Source organism: Clupea harengus, chromosome 4, assembly GCF_900700415.2.
Source record: "Clupea harengus chromosome 4, Ch_v2.0.2, whole genome shotgun sequence".
NCBI classification, from domain to species: domain Eukaryota; kingdom Metazoa; phylum Chordata; class Actinopteri; order Clupeiformes; family Clupeidae; genus Clupea; species Clupea harengus.
In genome coordinates, this window is record NC_045155.1 from 5164953 (window position 1) to 5189324 (window position 24372).

Sequence of the window (24372 nt, forward strand, 5' to 3'; positions counted from 1 at the left end):
AAATATTCTCTTGCGTTTGATTGATACAGTATGTAGAGCGAGCTGTGCTCCTGAGCCAACCCTCACACTGCCTGGTGGAGTGAGGAGCTTTAGCTGCCAGCAGTCCACACTCTAGCAGGTGTACTAAGGCTTGAATAGATCCATATCTCTCTTCTCTTGACATAGTATGTGCAACACTTCCAGAACGTTCTCTCTGTGTTAAAACACGTATGCCGTAAGCCATTTATTAGGACCTGCACTGCTGTCTCTAAATCTGAGTCAATGTTGTGCTCCTGAGTTGAGTTCATGATGCCTCATGTAATGGGACCAGCTACAGGTGCTGTGTGCACAAGCAACCAGCTGCACTCCAGTTACTGGACACATAAGGCTCATCAAGCCTGGCTTAGCCCAGATCAAGCGTTCACTAATGAAACATAACCTACCGCTAGATTGCCAGTTTCTTGAGACTTGAAGCTGAAGGCATAACATGCCAACATAAAGAATTGTCCTAATTAACGCTTTTAGTGATGAAAAGCAGCCAGTTTTTGGCTCAGGTGTTGCCTGGTGTCCCTTGTGTTGAAGATACTACGCGAGCACACCAAACTAAACTCCAGAAACCCCCCCAAAACTGCATAATTTAAATACATTAAATTCCGCTTGGACTCAAATCATTAATTTACTTTTGGCTTTGCACAGCAAGTGTTGCAGAGAAAAAAACAGCCCCACCGCAGTGATTCATCTCAGCAGTCGCAGTTTTTCGTGCCAGGGTTTTAGGGGCTGTATATGTTTTGCTTAAATAATTCATTCCCGATTTTGTGTGATGGTCAAGATGTGTTTATATTTGCCATCATAATGTTTTTACAAAGGTTGTTTGTGATTTTGCAACAAGTGAGGCAATTGCCAGTTGGAAATGGGAAAAGGAAAGGAGAAACAGATGGTTCTTTATTTATTTTTCATTTATAAAAGTGTTACTTTTTCTCCGGGTATATCTGCAACAGTTTTCTGTGCAGTTTAATAAGATCTGCCTGTCTTGACAGCTTGCCTTACCAGCTGCCCTGCTGTTGGGGCAGGGTAGCACTAACAAGAACACGAGAAGTGTCAGAATCCAACCAGCTGTTGTCACTTCTGACTGCTGCTTGCCGATAATGAATATTGTATGGAAGGTTGCAGGGCACTCTGCCAGATATGCTCGGTGGAAAATCTCACCGACTTAAGCAATCGTTCAAGCAGTTTTTAATTTTGCCACCGGAAGGTATTAGACAGAAGTCGAGGGTGAGGGAGTTGGGTTCAGCTTGCAGAAACAACCTTATTTGTTATATGCATTCTTTGTATAAGAAGTGTGAATTGTATTAGCTGGCATTGTCACATAATCCTTTCTAATTAGGATTTAAAGTGGGAAAAGTCTGGACTTTATTTATGTTTTATTTTTGGATGGGTTGAATTGTGTGTTTTTTTATCTCTCCCACTCAGTAGTTCTGCCTGCTGTTTTCCTACTGTTGTTGTCGTCCATGTTGTTCTGGGCCCATGATTGTCCTCTGTCTGTTTAGGAGGCAAACCGGGCCAACAGTCGACTTTTGGAGCAGCTGAACGAACTGGGCCAGGAGAAGGAGCGCTTACAGCAGGACCTGGAGGAAGCCAAAAAGGTACAAACCTAACGCACACACACTCACTCATGCTGCTGGCACAGAGGGAAGATTTAATGTGTGGCGTGGCTTTTTTTTTATTACTGCAAAATGAAAATAGTTTGAGGCTAGGTATTTTGTTACTTTGTGACACAAACACACACACACACACACACACAAACAAACAAACAAACACACACACACACACACACACACACACACACACACACACACACACACACACACACACACACACACACACACACACACACACACACGTGCATCCCTGTGATGCTCTTTCCTTTTTTCTTAATTTTTTATCATCCTTTCTGTTCATTCTTTGTACATACTTTCATAGGCTCTCACACACACACACACATTCTATTTGAGCTCTTAAGCTTCACTTTTAGGTAGGTAAAGTAAGTAAAATACATCCACACACCTGCTCTCGTTGAGCTCATCGCTGGTGACCTGTGAGCTGCTATTTCCTGGTGTGTCCGATGGATTTGATTACCTTTTGACCATAATTACCTCTCCATTAGCTCCCAGGTCTTTGTGGGATTCATCCGAAATGAGGCAGGTTTCCACTGGATTAAGCCACAGACTCAGCCCCCCTACCCCCCCCCCCCAACTCATTTCCACTCGAATCAGACACGAAACCCCTCTGACTGGCCTCGTTGATGAAGATATCATTTATATGCAGATGAATCCTTCAATTGGAAAATCAGCACGAAAAAAAGAAAACCGATTGTTTAATTTCACTTCTATTTTAGAAGCCAGGACCTTTCACCCCGATGTGTTATCGTGCTCTCTGCAGTCAAATTCCTGCAGTGGTCCGGGGCTCTTTCCTTAGAGGTGAAACATCCCACAGTGACCCTGGCAACAAATGCAAGTTGACACCTCAGCATCAGCATCAGCATCAGCATCAGCACCGCCAGTGGAAGTGTTCTGGCTCAGTGCACAGTTGGTGGACACGTAAACCACCATGCTGATGCACGAGGAGACTGCAGTAGTTCATGGTGCATGCACAGAGCCATGCTACATTCAAAATGATGCGGTTTCATTATAGTATTCTGTGTGTGTGTGTGTGTATATATATATATATATATATATATATGTAAATATGACAAATAATAATGTATGTAGTGTAAGTGTGAGAACAAAAAAAAAGAGAAGAGAAGGGAAAGTCTTCTGAAAACTGCTATTCCTGGACAGCCACAAGGTCATACCTGATAAGAAATCATTATTAGAGGCAGTCACTGGAAAAAAAAGCTCCTGTATTTCTCATTATGGGCTGTGATCCAAAGTCTAAGGGTGAAATGAACCCCTAGTTTCCAGACAACAGGCTAGCACAGAGTTATTCTTGAAGAGCACATTGTATAGTATAAACAAGAACCCCTCCCACCCCAAACATTACCTAAAGCACCCTGTCTGATCCCCATCTCTTCACCTGGCCATGCTAAAGACACAAACTACAGGCAAAGTAAAACGTTGACAGAAAGCCAGCAGACAATAATGAAAATCAAAACTGTTAATCTCTGAACTTTCCTCTTTTGTCGAAACAAGTATACCTCAACCATCTCCCCAAATAAGAAGAAAAGGAAACCCTTTGTTCCTCTGCCTTCTTATTCACAAGCACAGCAACCTTTGAAATGTGACGCTGAAATGGCCCAGAGCTGGACGAGCAAATATCTATTCAGTGTGAAAACACCCCAAGGCAGGACAGTCTTGTTTTCACACTGAATAGAGTTTGCTCAACGAGTCCCTCACTTCTTTCCCTGCAATCCAAAGGAATGAATAGATGTCCTGTTAACACATATGTTCCTTTTCTCCCCCCCCCGGTAGACGGCGGACAAGCGTAAGGTGATGCTGGACGAGCTGGCGATAGAGATGGCCCAGGAGAAGTCTCGGCACAAGGAGGAGCTGAGCGACGTGCGGCTGCATCACGAGAAGGAGGTGCTGAGCGTGCGCGCCCGCTACGAAAAGGAGCTCCGCGGCCTCCACGAGGAGAAGAACCGCACGGAGGAGGAGATCCGGTCACAGCTCCGGGAGGAGAAGGTGAGGGAGAGAGGGGTGTAGAGAGAGAGAGAGATGGATGAGGGCCGGAAAGGTCGAGTGCATGAGCAAGAGAGAGACAGATGGTTGGCTTTTAACCTGGAGGCCAACTGTGACCACAGTTCAGAGAGGGGGGGGGGGGGGAGAAGGAGGGATGAGTTGTAGAGAATGAAACATACGGAGGAGAGAAAGAAGAAGGAGCAGGAGGTGCTACATGGCCTACATGAGGAGGACCTGAATACTGGACAGGGGAGAAACCACAAACACCACTCAAAGAGCAGCAGAAGACAAAGGTGTGAGCGAGGAAAGAAAGACAAGGGAAAAAGAATGAGAGAAAGTTTGTGAACGAGAGAGAGAGAGAGCGAGAGAGAGAGAGAGAGAGAGAGAAGGCCATGGAGTGTCCATTAGGAGAAGAAGCACACGGAGGGAGTTATGAATGCGTATCGTCAAGGGAGATGACGAGGCATAAACATGCAGACACAAGGAGGGAGAGCGGTAAAGGAAGTAATGAACTAGATAAAGTGGGGTGGGAAAAGGAGCGATGAAAGAGCCTACTAAAAGGGAGTACAAGGAGAAAGACCGAGACCGAGGAGGCGATAGGCTCAGGAGAATCCATTACAGTTCAATTACAATTCCATTTAAAACAAGTACATGTACCACAATGTACAACCAACAGCGCTGCATGTAATCACTTCTAAAACACCCTCATTTAACAGCACCCCCAAGGCCGTGTACCTCACACCCCTCCACCTTACCCCCCCTGAGGTGTGTGACAGTAGTTAGAGGGCACGGTCTGGCTCGGCTCCCCCCCGTCATCAGTCTGGCTAATTGACCAGGGTGGGGACTCCGGGCCAGGGAGCCGGTGGCTGTTGGTGGAGCGCTAGCTGTTAGCCTGGAACCACGCAGCGCTGTTGCGTCCTCGGCGCATGAGGGATCACAGCGCCACGTCTCGCTCCGCTGCGCCGCAGTAATTGGGTTATTCCTGCCGCATGCTCTCGCACTTGTGGCTCAGACACCCTCTTTTTGTCTGTGTCTGTGTCTGTGTGTGCGTGTGCGTGCGTGTGTGTGCGTTCTGAGGGTGATTAGAAGAGAAATGGAGCTCTGTGATCAGACATGTAACGGTGGAGAAGTTCAGGAAATTAAATTCGTTTTTTTTTTTTTCTTCTTTTAAACAACAGTACATATGCATGCCTTTGATTTTGTTTCCTACGTCTTTGCACCAAGAGTTAATTCATCAGTATGGCCTCCTGTTTGAGAATACCAATAGACCACTTTGATGAATGACACCCAAAAGTCGAGAAAACATACGCTCTGTTTAGTTTGTTCTTTGCCATTGCTCAAAAGTCTCAGTAATTCCTCCGCGGAATAGTTGATGCGCAAAGGATGTCTGCAACACCAGTACGCGGGCAGCACAGAAAAGACTGGCGCTTTGGGCTGCATCAGTTTGAGTCTTGAGTCTTTGTTTGTGCTGCTCCACAGGCTCGCACCAAAGAGATGGAGGGGCTGCAGCAGAGTGTGGAAGAACTCCAGGCTCAGGTCCTGTCCATGGAAGGCACCAAGGGCTGGTTTGAGCGCAGGCTCAAGGAGGCTGAGGTAATGCAGGAAACCACATATATCCATTTTCACTGATCCCAGACCTGTGTGTGGTTGTCATGCTTGTGTTGATTCATTATTCATTTCTCAAGTCACTGTCCTCATGGGCCATGCCTCTCATAACCTGAGACGCAGGAGTGGGGGTAATATTGTGAACCGATTGGGCTCTGTTATAAATCTACATTAAGAGGACCCCAGATTTAATGCTGACATTTGTGAATTAGAAGGTTGTAATATTCCTTTAAATGTAATCGGTTTTGTGCATTCAGTCATGGAGAATTGTGTTTTCTAACATCACCAAAGTGTCATGGGCTAAAAGCCTCTGCCTTCCGGGCGACAGTGGTACAGGAGGTAGAGAAGTCGTTTAGTAATCAGAAGGTTGCTAGTTCGATTCCCTGTCGAAGCGTCCTTGAGCAAGACGCTGAACCCCGAATTGCTCCTGATGTGCAGTGTGCCATCAGTGTAAATGTAAAATGTGTATACATTCTAAGTCGCACATATGTAAGTCGCTTTGGATAAAAGCGTCTGCTAAATGACTAAATGTAAATGTAAATGTAAATGTAAATGTTCTGGAGGCACCCGGTGGCAAACTGGATCAGGCACTAGACGTGCATTAAGACGAGACTAACTCATTACACCTTTGGCCACATGATGTCAGTATTGGTTTCTGCATGATTTCATCACTGTTTGCAGGCACTCCCCTTTGGATTGTGATGCATGTTTTTATGCAGAGGCTTTAATAATATGGTCTCCAACTGCAAAACAATGTGTTACCATTGTTGAGATGTTGTGTTTTTGTTGGACCCATGGCCTCTGGTTGAACCCCTATCAATTATGGATGCAGATTTCTGATGATGGAGGGTAGCGGTGATCGCACTGTTCTTGGGGGGTTCTAACAGCTTGTTCTGTGTGCAGGAGAGTATAGAGAAGAACGTTCTAGATCACCAGGAGGCGATTGAGAGTCTGCAGAAGGAGCATGCTGTTCAGATGGAGGTGAGAGGAAGAGGACCCCCCCCCCCCCTTCTGCCCCCCAATCAATCAAACACACACACACACACACACACACACACACACACACACACACACACACACACAAACGAGTGTTTTAAACTCACAGACACGTATTCATGCTCATAGAGACACAAAGAAAAATGGACATTTGCATACATGAAATGGGAAGCAAAGTGTAGACAAAGTGCTTACATGTGTGTTAGACTTGCTACAGGACAAATGTATACACGCGCACACACACACACACACACACACACACACACACACACACACACACAGGCTCCTGGGATTGTCTCAGATGATTGAAGACATCGCAGAGTGCAGTGTTGCAGTTGAGTAGAAAGGCGTGACTCTGGGTGACTATTTCAGTCCGATGACTATCTGCTGCTTATTTTAATGATCCCATTTAAACCCATAGACCAATCTGACAGCACGATTCTCTTCTGTGGTCATGCTGGATGGCATTCAATCACTCAAGTGTCTAATTCAGGCCCTTTCCCTGGGTTCCCCGCTGTGTTCCTTAGCCTCTGCTAGAGCCCGGTTCCGTTTTTGTGAGAAGACTTTCAGTCATGAATGTGTAATGTGGACTTTAAAGCACTAGTGCTGATTTATTTTCTCATGTTATTTGGACTCACTGCCTTGTAGTAAAAGTAATTACTCGGGGACATGCGAGAGTAATTCATCACTCTCGCTTATCCTGGGGGCTGCTAATGAAATTCACATTAAACAACCAATGTGTCTGGAGAGGTTCACACAGATTCACATTCGCACCGGAGTTTCACAAGTTATTCTCCATGAATCCTCATATGTCCCACCATTGAAATAACACTCGAGATCAATAGGTTCATCAGTAGAGTCCCAAGTTGCACCCTAGAAATGAAGACATATTCTTTGGCAGTAGATCTAAACAGTTCCCAACGAGGCTAAACATAGCCTTAAGCGAGCCATAACTTTGATTAAGCATACACAGAAGTTAATCAGCACGCTATTTATCAGCAGCAGCAGCATCTCAATGGTAACACTGACCCAACCGACCTTGTAAACACTGAAAGATGTTTCATCATCTGAGTCTCAGAGTCCCATGCCCTGAAAAAGAGCCCTGCGCCAGCATTAAAGGTCGCAGATAAGCTGGAACTCTTACCTTAATGATCAAAAGACATCATCTCAAAGATGGTCCAAACTAAATCTAAATCTAAATCTCACCAAAGCCATTTAAAGTCATCTACATTGTAATCTGAGGACAATAGGAGATATGAAAACTGCTTTCCACATCAGCTTAATAAATGTCTGCAGTGAGGGTTCATCACAGGAATCAGACAGGAAGCGTTCAGTAGAGTAGTAGTATACGTTATTTGTGTCTGGTTAATGTAATAAACACTGTTTCTCTATACAGGGTAAGGAAGGAGAGGTGGAGGCTGGGAAGCTACAGCTAGCTGAGGTGGAGAAACAGGGCGAGGCACAGGAAGCCTCCATCGCGAAACTCAAACAGGTACGACACAAGAAAATCACACTAACATGTACTATGAGCTCAGATATGTGCAGCACCACAAGTGGACGATAGATCAGCCCTGATGCTTGCAGCTGATCTGGTATTCGCATTGGAAATAGTGATGAAGCCATTGGACCAGAAAGGTTGGACGCTAATGTGTCTATCTAATCTACTTAGAGTCATTGGGAATGCACTCTCCACTGTGTATCGTATGGACCCTGCACTAAATGAATGCCCTCCAGAATTGATCGAAAGACATTTGAAGGCATGCAGGCCAAGGCAGTCGTTTCGGCTTACTTGAATTCTCATGTGGTAGACTACAAGTGGTAGACTACACTACACTACTTCAGTTTACAATTGGTATTTTAGAGTTTACAGTTAATAAGGAATTTTCTAGTGAAACATAATTCAGTTTTGGATACATTCCTTGACCAGTTTGAAGCCCTGACTAAATGTAAATGAGATTGTTGCTTATCTTTTAAAAAAAACACTAGGTTTGCTCTAGTTTATTTGGTTGGGTCTCCAAAATGTAATGGTTTCATATTAAAACACTCCAGCGCTCCATGTGTATAGAAGGTATTCAGCTCCCTCGGCGTGGGGGTGTGTTCATTGAACTCGTCCTCGATGTGACTTAGAATAGCCTTCCTGGTTGCTAGCAGGAGAACAATACTCCCACCTCTCCATGGATACATCTGTCGCTGCCAGGAGTCCCCTGGAGACACAGCGTTTCTTTTTTTGAAGAGTTACAAAATTGGTCTTTTAACGAACCCCCCCCCCTGTCTCAACCATGTTTAGCGGTGTGTTAAAAGAAGACCTTTATCTCCATTGTGTGTATGTCTTTCTTATCTCTCTTTCTCTCTCTCTCTCCCTCCTTCTCTCTCTCTCCTGTTTCTCTTTGTGTCTGTGCCTTGTGCAGGAGATTAAAGACACAGTGGATGGACAGAGAATCCTGGAGAAGAAGGGAAGCTCTGCGGTAAGTGGAGGCCAAACACAAAGACAGGCAGAGAGAGAGAGAGAGAGAAAGAGGAGATTGGAAGGATGAGGGGAAAGGGGTGAGTGAAGGAAACGTGATGAGTCAGCTCCTTTCCATGTCCTATTTCCACTCTCATTTTTAAATTGACACGTTGACTTACAGATGGCTTCTCGCGCCTACCCCCCTCAAACCCATCCCATTCCCTCGCTCCACAACACTGGGCTACGGCTCTGTCTCAGCCCCCTAGGCTGCATTTTGCCCTCCCTTTCTCCCTCCCTTCCCGTCTTTCTTGATCCTTGTTAAGACACTCTTGTTCTGTCCATCCCCGTGCTATGTGCACGTGGCAAGCAGCCATCCATCATTCGATCTTCCCTGCACTAATTATGCTGTTAAGTGATCCACCTAAGCTGTTCTAGTAAACACCACGCCCAGTGAATGGCTAGGCATACGGAATTAAGCCAGATCTATTAGTTTGCGGGAATAGACACCGCTCATCCATCACGTGGTAGGCCTGGATGCCACCTGATGCAAGCGGGCAGTGCAGGTAAGGCAGGACCAGTCAAGGATGCCTTCCCCAAGGTCCTTAACCCCAAGTACTCATTTTACCCACGAGACCCGTGTCGCCTCATCAGCACCACCTGTCCTCCTCACATGGCAGATAGATGGAGGCCTCCCGTGTCTCGTACGCGCTCTGCTCACGCGGTGTTGATGGCACTTGATCTCATGTCACTTGGCAGCGTGCAGCATACACACACTCTCACACACAAGCACAGGTGTCACATACACTCAGGTGTGACAACGTGGAGGCCTGACAGAAACTGGAACCAGCCATCACCCCCCCCCCCCACACACACACACACCCTCTGACTCTTCTCCACTCCTTTCCTCTTTCATGTTTAGTTATCTTTCATGTTTGTCACGTCACGTTTTTTCCCTTCTCTGCTCCTCTCATGCCTTTTCCTTCTCTACATTTACATTTAGTCATTTAGCAGACGCTTTTATCCAAAGCGACTTACATATGTGCGACTTACAATGTATACACATTTTACATTTACACTGATGGCACACTGCACATCAGGAGCAATTAGGGGTTCAGTGTCTTGCTCAAGGACACTTCAACAGGGAATCGAACTAGCAACCTTCTGATTACTAAACGACTTCTCTACCACTGTACCACTCTCTCTCCGTCCCCCCCGTGCAGCTGAAGGACCTGAAGAGGCAGCTGCAGCTGGAGCGGAAGCGGGCGGAGAAGCTCCAGGAGAGGCTGCAGGAGATCCTCACCAACACCAAGACCCGCACAGGTAAGACGAGAGGGGGCCCCAGAGAGGTGGCCGACCCGCAGCCCATAACACAGCACGTGTGCCTCCACCCCACACTCTCACAAGCAGAAACGAAAGGCAGGGAGGAGAGATGGAAAGAAAGAAGAGAGGGGGGGATGGAGAGAGAGAAGCCAAGACGCTGGTCTAGGGGGCATCTTCTCAAGTTAGTCCGGGAGCCTGTGGAGAGGCCCTGTTACATCACGAGAGCATGAAACATTTAGCACAGGTAAGTGAATATGCAGAGCAGGCATAAATAACACAGCAGGTGAAAAGAGGTGCCTCCGCCGGTGCAGATGATACAAATTAGCAAAATGTTGAAGCCCGTGGCCATATTACGCGTCCCCTCCCCTCCCCTCTCCTTTACAAGACACACTGAGGCGCTCACCTAAAGCCCTTGGCTTCATCTGCTCGGGTGTATGTCTTTAGTAGGGACTGTAACGCTTTTGGAGTGAAACTGAAAACCAGTCTCTCTGTCATCTGTGGTTTGGTTCAGGACACAGTGTGCGAGCGGTGGGCTGTAGAGTCTGGCGTCCTGACAGTGAAGTGTGCAGAGTGTCTGTAAATAAGCCTCTAACACACAACATAATTAAAGCAATGCCTCAGAAGTTTAAAAGAACCTCGGTGATAAATCACTCTCGTGCAGTTGAGTGTTCCTACACGCTCTCTCTCTCTCTCTCTCTCTCTCTTTTGCACACATGAGAAGGGAATGAGGCAAAAGTGAATGAGGCACAATGTGGATAAATCATTGTGTTAATCGTTCCTCTCGCATTAATTGAAAACACAACAGAAAAACATTTTCACAAACTACAGAAGGCCACGGATGGGTCATATTTACATTTTCTGAAATGTCCCTACTTAGTCAGTTGTAGAAGCTGTCCTGATGCAGAATGTAATTCCGTTGGGGTGGAGAGACTACAATCACAAGGTACTATTACTATTATTATAAGTGATGTGAGTGTTTTAGCAATCATACTTTTCCCTCAGCTTTTTATCCCGATGAACTTAATCCATTTGAAACCCCATCATTGTTCACATAGGCATTTTAATCCACATCAACTTCTTTGGTTTATCAGTCAGTGGTGATCCCAGGTCACATGGATCTTACTCTTTGATCCTTTTAGCATGCATCTCAGTTTCCTGTCCATATCATAAAGGTCATGTGAAGGCCAAAATCTATAGGTTATGTGTTTACGTCGGCTGGATTGAGGTGTGATCACGTGTGACTGTTAAAAATCTATCTGATGGTTTTGAACGTTCAGTCAGAGCGGGTGTTAATTGGAGCCATTGTTTTTTCCCTTAGTAAGCACTCCTGCTGAAGCATTGCTCTGTATGTACAGAGAATAGGCCCAATAAAGATTTTTATCTCCGTCGTGTTGAAATAAAGTCAATTTACATTCTGTTCTGTGGTCACTGATTTGGAAAATTAGCTGAAAGCTGGGGGAAAAAAAAAAGCTTCTTCAGCCATCACACAATTATTTTTGGTTAAGAGCACTCACTGTAATACATTATATTGTCTTTCTTCATAAAAATGACAGTAAGTGCCGAAGATTTTAACCCTATGCGTTGGAAAACAGATCATTTGAACTGGCCCCTCCAGAGCCTCTGGCTGCTTGATGTTGATTTACCTCCAGGACGGAGTTGATTTACCTTTTGGCTCGCATTGGCTCCATAGTTGATCTGGGGCCTCAATGGTCTGCGGAAAAACAATCCAAATTTAACACATGATTTCATAGCACCTGCGAAAACTTGAGTGGTGAGTGGTGTCTTGGAAGAACAGTAACTCCTTGGGGGACCCCAAGATGTGGGGTGCTAAATATTTGATGGGACCCCCTTCCCCAAATGTGCCACAGAGCCATGCATACTCACATTTGCTCTCCGTTGATTGTTGGTGATGCCAGGGCAGTCCTCTTTCGGGCCATCCATAATTGAAGCACTCGTGAATTTTTAATGGTTGCTCTACAGAAAGTTTAGAATCAGACATTTTAAAGTAGGGGAGGCTTTATCTTTGTCATCTGTCTGGTAAGATCTTAAGACGGCAGCGTGTAGAACAGCAAGCGGACGCGGACACATACACATATACACGCACGCACACACACACACACACGCACACACACACACACGCACCTTGTTGCCTCGGCCACTCAGAACACTCTTATGTACTTTTGCAGTGGAAGCGACAGCTACAGTATAATGGCTCCCTCGCCGCAGAGAGATGTAGGTGTAGAGACTGATCTAATGCAGCCCGGCTTCATCCTTTCCTGTCAGCTCAGCTGCATTGTGTGTGTGTGTGTGTGTGTGTGTGTGTGTGTGTGTGTGTGTGTGTGTGTGTGTGTGTGTGTGTTGTGCTCACTTCAGCCCTCTTGAAGATATGTGACATTTTGGTTCTATATATCCTTTAGAAATAGAATGAGTACCTTTTTGCGATATTCTGATTAGATTAGCAAAATACTTCAGAATAGAATTGTCCTCCTCACAATTTTGATCATCACTTTCAATTACAAATGTTTGACTGTATTAATAAGTCCTCACTTCAGTGATCATGTGTTAATGTGTGTACCTGTACCTTTCTGATTCTCTCTCTCTCTCTCTCCCCCTCTCTGTGTGTGTGTGTGTGTGTGTGTGTGTGTGTGTGTGTGTGTGTGTGTGTGTGTGTGTGTGTGTGTGTGTGTGTGTGTGTGTGTGTGTGTGTTTTCTGGTCCCCAGGCCTGGAGGAGCTGGTTCTGTCTGAGATCAGTTCTCCGAGCCGCACACAGCAGACCGGGGACAGCAGCAGTGTCTCCTCATTCAGCTATCGGGAGATGATGAAGGAGGGAGGGGCCACCCAGAGTGCCAACAAGGTACCCCATTGCACGCACAACCTACACTACACTACAATCTGTTGATCACAACAACCCAGCTGCACACAATGCATTAAGCCAGAAAGTGATTCACACGACACAAAGTCCAGTCACTCGTCACACCAGTAGAAGCATCGAAATCGCCAGACCAAGAGTCGCCATCGACGACCATGTTATGTATGCCACATCCCGTTGCCGTGACAACCGGATCCCTGACTCCAGGCAGACGGCATTTGCCCACGAACAGCGGAATCAGTGGTACGAGTTAGACATCAGACGCTGCCGCCATCGACAGGCAGTTGTAGACTCCAGACACCGTCCCTTGCTATTGACATCCGAGTCTTCCCTTGTTGAGCTGGGAGATCTCACATGTTGCTCCATGCGCACAGGAAAGACTATAAATAGCCCCTGGGTAGTGGAGTTACTATAAATACAGGCCCTTTGAATAAACACCCTGTATCAGTGTTTGTGCTGTCACTTGTTTGGATGGAGCATCGTCTTATTTTAAGCACAGGGAAAGGCAAAGATTTATCTGCAAGCGAAAGACTTGGGTGTTTTTTTTTTTACCTCTCCACTAGTAATTAACCAGTTTTTTTCAACTGTCTTTGCAGTTATTTTTCTCATGTTTTTTTTCTTCATTACATTCCATTAAACATTTAGGTTTATTAGTGGACATAAAAAAGGCGAAAATTGGGATTTGAAAGTGATGAAATGGGCATTAGCGGCAACGATAAAATGCAGGTTAATTTACATGCATCCAAAACTCAGATGTGCCTTTAAGCCGGGATGCTTTTATGTGCTCCCTTGGCGCACTGCAATCAAAAGATGAAAAGCAGAAGAGCCTATACGCCCTACTCGTCTGGCTTTCCAGACAGGTTCAGTCAAAGCTAATCAAAACTGTTCAGTCTCCGTCTGCGTCAGCTATACATACCATTGTGAGTTGCGCTGAAAGGAGAGCTATAGTTTCTTGATTTTCTCACATCAGAGACTGAATTTCCTTTTTTTTTTTTGTATCCTTGCGCTTGATAATATTTTGCGCAACCAGTTTAGGAAAAAAACGCCTTTTCTTCAACGCTCGGCTTTTCAGCTTTTGTTTATCTTTCTGCCAGAGCCACTCTTCTCTTCTGATGAGTGCTGATCCCGCAGTTTTCAGCTCTCTTGTCTGAACTCACACCGGCGCTTTGCGAAGCCGTCTTGATTTCTCACCATGTAGTGTTGTTGAGTGGCCAATGGGGATAGGGAAGCTCCTGGGCCTCTCCGCAGATGTCGTGCACAGGGAGCAGTTATTAGTGGGCCTCTGTCCCGTCTGCCCGAGCTGATAAGGTCAGTGGAGCTCGTAGCCTGCTCAGTCACACAGCCCTGCAGTTATCAAAAGTGTTGTCTAAGACAACACACTTTCTGTCTTTCTGTCTCTCTCTCTCTCTCTCACTCACAGACACACACACACACACACACACACACACACACACACACACACACACACACACACACACACACACACACCACGCACACTAACAAAACAGCCGGGGTATGTGTCCAGCTGATGCCAGCAGAAGTGTGCTCTCTCTGATTTTCTTCTGCCCCTTGTGTTTACTCTGCCCTCCTCTCTGTCTTCATTTGTAATGCCATCTGTTTGTCCTTCCTTTTGTCCTCTCTGTTCCTCGCCGCATTTGATTCCTTCGTCCGTCGTATTTCTTCCTCTAACTTGCCCCTCTCTTCTATTCTCATCTTCCTTTGCTCTCTCACGCTTACTCTTTCTCTCCCACTCTCCCTCCCTTCATGTTTCTCTCTCTCTTTTTTTCACCATGTCTCATTATCTCTCTCCCTTCTTCTCTCATATCTCTCCCTTCCCCTCTCATCTCCCTCTCCCTCTCTCTGTCTCTGTCTCTCTCTCTCTCTCTTTCTCTAGTCTAACACCGGTAGTCCTCAGTCTCAACGGCCGGCCGACCTGTCTGATGATGAAGTCAGTGAGCTGTTCCAGAGGCTGGCCGAGGTCCAACAGGAGAAGTGGCTGCTGGAGGAGAAGGTGCCCCACCGCCCACCCCCCACCCCAATCCCCAACACACACACACATACACACACACACACACACACACACTTCACTCACACACGTAGCACTGTTGTCCAAAACACAACCCCTGCAGCTCAGAGATACAGGCTAGTTCTCAGGAAAGGGCCCTCCATATCCATTTTATTAATCCAGCGACACACAAATATATAGACGTTGTTTTTGGTTTTAAACAAGGCACTTTTATCATGCTCAAGTGTTTAGAATCTCCTCCACTGTCATTTATTGTAGGTGCATATGCGCCCCAGTTGCCCCGAAGTGCTGTACAGGATGATTCAGGGATCATTAAAATCTCCACAGACGCGATAGATTTCAGCATTTATAGGTTATGATATGAAATCCCGAGAACAACAGAGGCGGGGGGCTGGCATGGTTAATAAGGCCTGCCTGGAGTCCAGGACAGTGTTTTGGGGGCAATATTTTAGCAGCTGTAAATTTTTGATGCTTTGAGCTGGATGCTGGATATTTTTGTACGACTGTTCCCAGAAATAGACTTTTTCAAACAAAACTGTAGTTGAAGCATCTGGTGAAAGCCACTGAATAAAAAAAAAAAAAAAAACCTCTAGTGATGCCCGTGACTGGAATAATGGAACGGGTGTCCATAGCACTGCTTCGTACCGCGCTTTAAAGTTTACTTTCACGTTTGACTTTTACTACATTGCAAAGGCCAAGGAACGGGAGAGATTTTTCCATTTTGCTCTCGATCGGATCTTGTGACATTCAGCCGATGTGCTGTATGTCCAAACCACTGACATTTATGTCCGCATGTGAACGCTCTTTATCAGACCTACAGACGTTCCCTTTATGTTTACCTCAACATTTGCTCGGTTACCAGATGCTTTTATCCTGAGCTGACTTGTGCGACCATATACGGTCCAGGCATATGGACACCGAGGGAGACTATTTGTTCTACAAATGCCAGAGCCAACCACGGAACAGTGTACTGCACATCAGCACATACCCATGCTGCTGCTGCTGCTGAGACGCATAGACTCCTGAGAGGCTAACCTCTTAGCCAACTAGCCCAGGAGCGAAATGTTCACCACGCACAAACCTGGCCTCTACAGGAAGCTGTGTTGTACTCGCTACCTTTGGGAGAGCTGTCACAGGTTTCAAGATCACATATCCTGCTGTGCTCTCTCCCCCTTTAATGTAACAGAACACACACACACACACACACACACACACACACACACACACACACACACACATATACACACACACACATATACACACACACACACACACACACACATACACACACACACACACACACACACACACACACATATACACACACACACACACACACACACACACACACACACACACACACCTGTGTTGAGATCAGTAGGATGCCTATACCAACTGAGATCAGACCCAGCTGCAGAGTTGAGTTCAGAGTTTAGACAGTGCCTTGGAGCGTCTCCCTGCTGTGTGCCCCAGTACCTGTGCACAAGGAAAGCCAACAATATTGTGTTTTTCTTGCAACGGTGTATAGTAGTAACTTTTTTGAATCTACTGTTATATATATGTGTGTGTGTGTGTGTGTGTGTGTGTGTGTATATATATATATATATATATATATATATATATATATATATATATATATATATATATATATATATATATATATATATATATATACAATGCGTCCTTGTCCTCGTCTTTGAAACATCATTGTGGAGTTTTCTCTGCCCTCCTGGACCTTTTTTTTTTTTTTTAGAGAACAGACAACACTGTATTGTTGGGGGTTTTTTTTATACGGTGTAGAGATGGAAAAAGAGATAGAAGGGTAGAAGTCAGAGTCTGTCACTGAACTGTAGTGAAGGGAGACTGGAGGACAGTGCTGGGCTGGCTCTTCTGTTGCTGTTTTTGGAGCCTCCTCCATTGTCACCAGTCAGCAGCAGCAGCAGCAGCAACAGCAGCAGCCCCCAGCCCTGTTTACCACGAGCCCATCCATTAGCCCCTGCACTGCTCACTGTTTGATTAATGGACACGTCTGACAACAGCATTGTGTGTGGGAACCCGAGGGTGTGTGTGAGGAGGTGGTGAGTGTGTGTGTGTGTGTGTGTGTGTGTGTGTGTGTGTGTGTGTGTGTGTGGTTAGTTGTTTGTGTGTGGGTGTGGGTGACTGTAGATGTATACGTGATACGTGTATTGTTTCTGCCGCCTGTCAAGGTGAAACACTTGGAGGTCAGCTGCTCGTCCATGGCAGATGACATCTGTAAGAAGAGCGCCATCATCGAGACCTACGTCATGGACAGCAGGAGAGGTAAGGCCAACAACCCACCACCACCACCAGCAACTGACCAGATGACACTGCTCCGTCAACAGATTCTGCCAATGCCCAGATCGCTTCTTTTATTCAGTGCTTGCTGACGGCCGATAGAGACGGGCTGCATGCGAGTCTACTTAACTACTACTGCACAGCACAGAGAGCACGGGGGCTTTACAGTTAGCGAGACCGTAACTGAGAATAACTCAGAATGACATGCATATTAATCATGATAAGAGGTACCTTTTAATGGAGATCCTCTTTATTAGCACTTGTCTTTAGTAGAGGAGACGCAAACTCTGGTGTCTGATCATTTGAATATCCTTTTTGTCGAAGTTAAGGTCATCAATACGCTCATGTTTTACTGCCCAGATGTTGATGTGCGAAATATGAAAAAAATAAAAAAAAAAGGTGGAAGACGAATTACAAACATCACAGCAACACTGAACGATGTGATGCTTTGCTTTACGATGTTTTCCCTTCAAAGTCGTCTCCATAATATCCTCATGTTGATGTCTTCGGATCGGTTTTGACAAATGGCCCGTGTCGACAGCTTCGTGCATAAATAGATAATTTCACTCATCCGCATTGTTGTGGTGCTAACTGTGTTCTATTATTACATTTGAACTTGTCTAAGCATAATGCGCCTTAAATGTTCCTGCCGGCGCTATTTATAATGACTCTATTTTCGTGTGCAATGTGGGGTGCACTTGGATAAGTTTTGAAAATAAAAAAAAATATCCTGTGATCTCAGCTGTGGGGCCTGATTAGATTTGTCTGAGTTTGTCTTTAATAAGAGACTCGGGGTGCGTGTTGGCGTTCTGCTCCTTTTCCTCGGCATCATGGCATCCCACCAGGCACAGGAGCCAGTCGCACACACACACCACCACTACTTCTGCTCGGCTGCCCACCCATATACAGAAGAGGGCACGTCTGTCTTATAGCGGCAGTTACTGGACTGATTAAACTGAACAGTGGGATGGACGCCCACAATTATGGAGAAATCGTCTGAAAATGAAGCACGCAGTCAAAGAATAGCGTAGTTAGTAACTGAGAGGTATGATCATGAAAATCATCGAAATCATAACTTGATGAGGCCACCTATAATTTGAGTAGGTCAAAAAGATGGATCCTTCCTACCCTTTGGAGCCATTCTGTTCACCATGAAAAACTGCTGTGGTACAGATTACATCTGCCATTTTTAGGAAGCATATTTCTCAGATCAAGGAGATAAAAATGAGAGAAGATTGCATTGATGTTTCTGAAACCGTGTAAAGAAACGTCTCTCTTTCCCTGTAGGAACTGCACTCTGACACCACCACGGCTCCACACTTTGTTTGACCCTTAGAAATGCCTATCTGTGTCCACACTCATGCATAGTGAAAAGTAATGGATCTTGTTGTTGTACCGGCCGCTGACATTAACGCGGATAATGAAGTTGCTTTAATGAAACCTTTGGATGTCAGATAGTGAAAGCCACACACACCACCTCTGGTCGCTCAGTCTTAACTGCCGAGTTGTGAGGAGTCTCGAGTGTCTCAGCTGTGCTCAGCAGGACCAGCCCTTTGCCAACCGTTGTAACGTTCTAGTAAAATTAGATTTTCCAGAGCGTCGGAAACTTGTTCGGAATGCCCCAGTTTCCAGCCGTGGATCTAGTCCAGGCTGCTCAAGACTTGACTGCAGACATGGCATGGCATGCCTACTTGCCTGTCAGCCTGCTAGTTTGAATGTGTTTATGCACACGGAAGGAAGCAGTCGGGCTCAATAATATCCATCGACTTGCGTGATGTGCGCTGAAGACTCGGGTGATTCAGGCCGCACACCACTTAGAGGCCAACCCTAAAAAGCGTGGGTGTCTCTGAAGAACCTGGACGTTTTTTTTTCTTTTTAAAATTTCTTTTTTTCTTTCAGAGTACTGAATAAGTCATTTTCTGTCCGATTTCAGACCTCCAGGTTTTCCTTTCCACTGCCTGCGGTCCCTCCCCTTGTGGAGGCCAGCGAAAGAAAAGATGCTGCTGCTGCACGCTGCTCTCTCAAAGTCATTTAGTGTCGTCTTTAATGGCCAGTGAATACATTGCTATATAATGTGCAGGGGTGGAGGGGTGGCAAAGATGAGCGGCGAAATCACAGTCAGCACTTTTCCCAAAGGCTAATGGGGGAACGGGTGGAGAGAATCACAATGCACTTGCGCCGAAAGACACAAGAGCGGAATTCACAGCGCTCGCGCGCACTAAATTTCAACGTGTTTAATTCTCATTACGTCTTGTGACATTTATCCCGGTGGCGTCGTTACATTTAGCTCAGATCTAGAAAAGCATTTGGATAAATATTTAACTTTGCCTAATGCACTCGGCTCCATGTGCCGCGAGAAAAAGATCCTTTTCCATTGGATAATATTTTAAGACTAGCGCACAGGTTTGATATCCCTGAAGTTGCTGCATCTTTCATACTCTTAAAAACGAGTTCATCGCCATTTGAAAATCTGAAAGCTTTTTTTTTTTGTGCGTGTGGAAGGGGTTGAGACTGCTGGAGGGCTATACAAAGTCACGGTAGTCACATTTGTTTTGGACAAACACTGAAATGTACTGTAGCGATGCGCGTCACATTTTTCTAAAGCCTTCTTCCAGCATTAGTCTCACTGTAGGTTACCACTGCAGGCTGATCAACCTTAGGACTCTTGACTTGACTGTGTTTCACTTGCCTTCATTTACTGTACGACGATTGCCATTGCTTGTGTAAGCATTACCAGAGCAGTCATCAAATGCATTGCTACTTTTATAGGCCTCTAATGACTTTCATCACTTAGGCACGATCTGACATTACGAAGTAGTCAGGTCTTCTTTTTAGGGGGGAGGGGGAGGTCACCTAATAAGGTAGTTGCTGCTCATCCTCCCAGGCTCTCAATCTTCTTCCGCACCGCTTGACACACTCATGCACACGCATCTACACACACACATTCACACATACACTCATTCACACACACACACACACACACACACACACCTACACACACACCTACACACACACCTACACACACACCTACACACACATACACACACACACACGGCAACATTCACACACACAGACACACACACACACACACACACATGGCAACATTCTCACACACACACACCTACAGACACACACACACACACACACACACACACACACACACACACACACACACACACGGCAACAGATGTCCCCCTTTTTTCAGTTAGAGCCTCGCTTTCCTCGTCCTGCAGCAACCTTGGCAGAGCACTGTGAGATTACAGTCATCATTCCTCAGCAGCCATCCCCATTCAAGAATCTAGGTTACACCTCCGTCTCCCCAAAAGCCACAGGCACAAGGGAGGCCAAGAGGGAGGGAGGGAGGGAAAGGGCTAAAGAGAAGAGAAAAAAAAGTGGAAAGGGGGGGGCAACCAGGCAGGAGGCTGTTCTCTCTCTCTCTTTCTTTCTTTCTTTCTTTCTTTCTCTCTCTCTCTCTCTCTCCCTCATTCTCTCTCTCTCTCTCTCCCCCTCATTCTCTCTCTCTATGCCCCACTGTATGTGTTCCTATCCCTCTGTTTTTTAATTTCATGACTGACTGATTTAACATTTAATGCCAGGCCAGATTCCATTAGGCCGTCTTTGTCCTAATTGTAAATATTGTTGCTGTAAAAGTTGAAGGTCTCTTCTCCCTGTGCTTCCCCTGGCTGACTGCGTCGTTCCTTCAGATGTTTTTGTCCTCTTTGCGGTCCCTCTGTGTCTTCTGAGAGCTGGGCAGAGCCTGCTGTAGTCCCTTGCTGTAATGTTATTAGGATTACTTCTCCCTCTCTTATCTGCTGCCGGCTCTCCCACCCCACCCCCACCCCCCACGGAACCAGAGTTTGATGTATACTGTATCTGAAATATCGCAAACAGGCCAGGCGATAAGGCTGGATAAGACCACAGCGGTGTTGGTGGAAAGCGGTTATTCAGTGTATTCCCATGCCACTGACGGCGGTTCTGCCGCAACGAGTAATTAACCACTGCTGAAACAGCTTTGTGTCGGGGTCAGAAATGACCGTGGTATGGACAAACCCATACACGCCCAAGAATAGCAGCTGAGAATATATAATAAGTGACATTTGATTTCCTCTTAAGTCTTTGCATTTCTAAATAGTATATTATTCCGGCAATCAATCAAGTTGATCACGTTTCAGGGTGATGAGAGTAAACAGATTCATTAAGTTCTGGATGTGATTTTGTGGAGTAAATACTGCAGATATGGAATGAATTGGTCCAGTGGCTTCCATGAATATGTTTGACCTGTGGGAGTGAAGCCAAACAAGGACAATAGTTGTTTCCCATGGAAGGCTTTTCTGTTCTGCACTAAACCCCCTCCTCGTGTCTGCACTGAGACTAGTGAAACAGTTCTGCACTAAACCCCCTCCTCGTGTCTGCACTGTGACTAGTGAAACAGTTCTGCACTAAACCTCCTCCTCGTGTCTGCACTGTGACTAGTGAAACAGTTCTGCACTAAACTCCCTCCTCGTGTCTGCACTGTGACTAGTGAAACAGTTCTGCACTAAACCCCCTCCTCGTGTCTGCACTGTGACTAGTGAAACATTTCTGCACTAAACCCCCTCCTCGTGTCTGCACTGAGACTAGTGAAACAGTTCTGCACTAAACCCCCTCCTCGTGTCTGCACTGAGACTAGTGAAACAGTTCTGCACTAAACCCCCTCCTCGTGTCTGCACTGAGACTAGTGAAACAGTTCTGCACTAAACCTCCTCCTCGTGTCTGCACTGTGACTAGTGAAACATTTCTGCACTAAACCCCCTCCTCGTGTCTGCACTGTGACTAGTGAAACATTTCTGCACTAAACCCCCTCCTCGTGTCTGCACTGTGACTAGTGAAACATTTCTGCACTAAACTCCCTCCTCGTGTCTGCACTGTGACTAGTGAAACATTTCTGCACTAAACCTCCTCCTCGTGTCTGCACTGTGACTAGTGAAACAGTTCTGCACTAAACCCCCTCCTCGTGTCTGCACTGAGACTAGTGAAACAGTTCTGCACTAAACCCCCTCCTCGTGTCTGCACTGTGACTAGTGAAACATTTCTGCACTAAACCTCCTCCTCGTGTCTGCACTGTGACTAGTGAAACAGTTCTGCACTAAACCTCCTCCTCGTGTCTGCACTGTGACTAGTGAAACATTTCTGCACTAAACCTCCTCCTCGTGTCTGCACTGTGACTAGTGAAACATTTCTGCACTAAACCCCCTCCTCGTGTCTGCACTGTGACTAGTGAAACATTTCTGCGCTAAACTCCCTCCTCGTGTCTGCACTGTGACTAGTGAAACAGTTCTGCACTAAACCCCCTCCTCGTGTCTGCACTGTGACTAGTGAAACAGTTCTGCACTAAACCCCCTCCTCGTGTCTGCACTGTGACTAGTGAAACAGTTCTGCACTAAACCCCCTCCTCGTGTCTGCACTGTGACTAGTGAAACAGTTCTGCACTAAACCCCCTCCTCGTGTCTGCACTGAGACTAGTGAAACAGTTCCACCGCCTGCCATTTTCTGCAGTCATGAGCAAGTGCTCAAATGGCAAACTCTGATTGTGAAAGATAACAGGTTTGTAACAGTGTGAAACTAGTCTGTTCCAGTGAGCATGTCAAACTCATCATTCATAAAAGTCTCTGGACCAATTCACACATTTCCCACAGTATTTCGACCTTAAAGGCGTAGTCTGTGATTCTCTAATTCCACACTTTTTGTCAAAATCAGCTAATTGCTCCTCACGGTCCTCTATCTGTCGGTTCAGTGTTTGCGCTAAAAAAAGACTCTGGTGTTCGTACACAGTCTTGGCTCTGTAAATGGGAAACAAACATGGCGGCTCGGACCGAGCCAATGAACAAGGTACTTCTGGAGCCGGAAGGGAGGGGTATAATTTGATTGGCTGTTGAGCTCCAAAGTAACAACCTTTCGCAAAACCAAATTCTGGACTACATCTTTAGGAGTAACACTAAGAAATGGAGTGTTTGCTGTTCATGAGAACACCAAAGCGGTTTTATGGAGGGTAACCTAAGAACAACACTGGATATGTATCTTCCATATGTACCAGTACACATTAATCTATATCTGAGTGTTTACAATATGTCTGCAATGTGTGTGTCTGCAGTGCACTTGTATGTGCGTGTGTGTGAGTGTGAGGCGCATGTCTGAACGTGTGTGTGTGTGTGTGTGTGTGGAGAGGAGAAGAGACGAAAAGAGGAGCTGTTGGATGGGAGCTGACACTAGCAGGATTTAAATGATTCAGGAAGCAGGCATGCCTGACTGAGCCCAACACTCACCCTCAATAATACAGCATTTCTTGCTCTCCTCCTCCTCCTCCTCCTCCTCTGCTCTGGGGAGGTCTGGATCTGAGTGCCAGACGCCTGGCTCCGAGACGAGCCACTCACCTGGCCACAGCCTGCAGACAGACAGACAGACAGACACGCTCGCTGTCGTCCTTCTCACTTCCTCTGCCTTACTCCCTCTGTGTGTGTGTGTCTCCCTGCAGCTGTCTCTCTCTCCTTTACTACACTTACACTCTTGCTTTTCTGCTGGTCTTTTTTTGTGTCCCTGTGCATAGCTATCTGTCTCATTCTTTCTTTCTTTCTTTCTTTCTCTCTTTCTCTCTCTCTTCTTATTCCTCCTCTCAGCCCCCCCCCCTATTTTTTCTCTCTCCATTTGTTTTCCCCTTGTTCTCTCTTCCTCCTCTCCTTCTCTCTGTCCTCGTCTCTGTCTCTGTCTGTTGTATATTGGACTGAATCACCAGTGGTAGGGGTGTATATAGACAATATGATCCCAGACTGCCGCACATCACCCAGGAGGAGGAGTAATCCCTGCAGTAGACATGTCACTTCCCTCCAACCCAGCTCACCGTATACCCCATGTCATACATCTCACCGTATACCCCATGTCATACATCTCCTCTCGAACATCACACCGTCCCACAAGCAGTCTTATTTCCTCACCATACGCCAGAAATGACTGCCTCCTATTCCCTGCTACACACACACACACACACACACACACACACACACACACACACACACACACACACACACACACACAAATAAATGCTAATCACAATATAATAATACTTTGTAAACACTTCTTTACACTCTCCCATCTGACTGACTG

General features: G+C 46.0%; 1 protein-coding gene across 4 annotated transcripts in view; it reads left to right on the forward strand.

Annotated features, from left to right (window-relative positions):
* Positions 1-24372, forward strand: part of gripap1 (GRIP1 associated protein 1) — a 53000-nt gene that overhangs the window by 15350 nt on the left and 13278 nt on the right. For all 4 annotated transcript variants that reach the window (XM_031565875.2, XM_031565877.2, XM_031565878.2 and 1 more), the window contains 10 exons: positions 1527-1622; positions 3447-3659; positions 5136-5249; positions 6165-6242; positions 7654-7749; positions 8666-8722; positions 9924-10023; positions 12745-12878; positions 14788-14904; positions 17127-17220. In XM_031565875.2, coding sequence (XP_031421735.1) covers positions 1527-1622; positions 3447-3659; positions 5136-5249; positions 6165-6242; positions 7654-7749; positions 8666-8722; positions 9924-10023; positions 12745-12878; positions 14788-14904; positions 17127-17220 — 1099 coding nt within the window. The remainder of the gene's footprint in view (positions 1-1526; positions 1623-3446; positions 3660-5135; positions 5250-6164; positions 6243-7653; positions 7750-8665; positions 8723-9923; positions 10024-12744; positions 12879-14787; positions 14905-17126; positions 17221-24372) is intronic.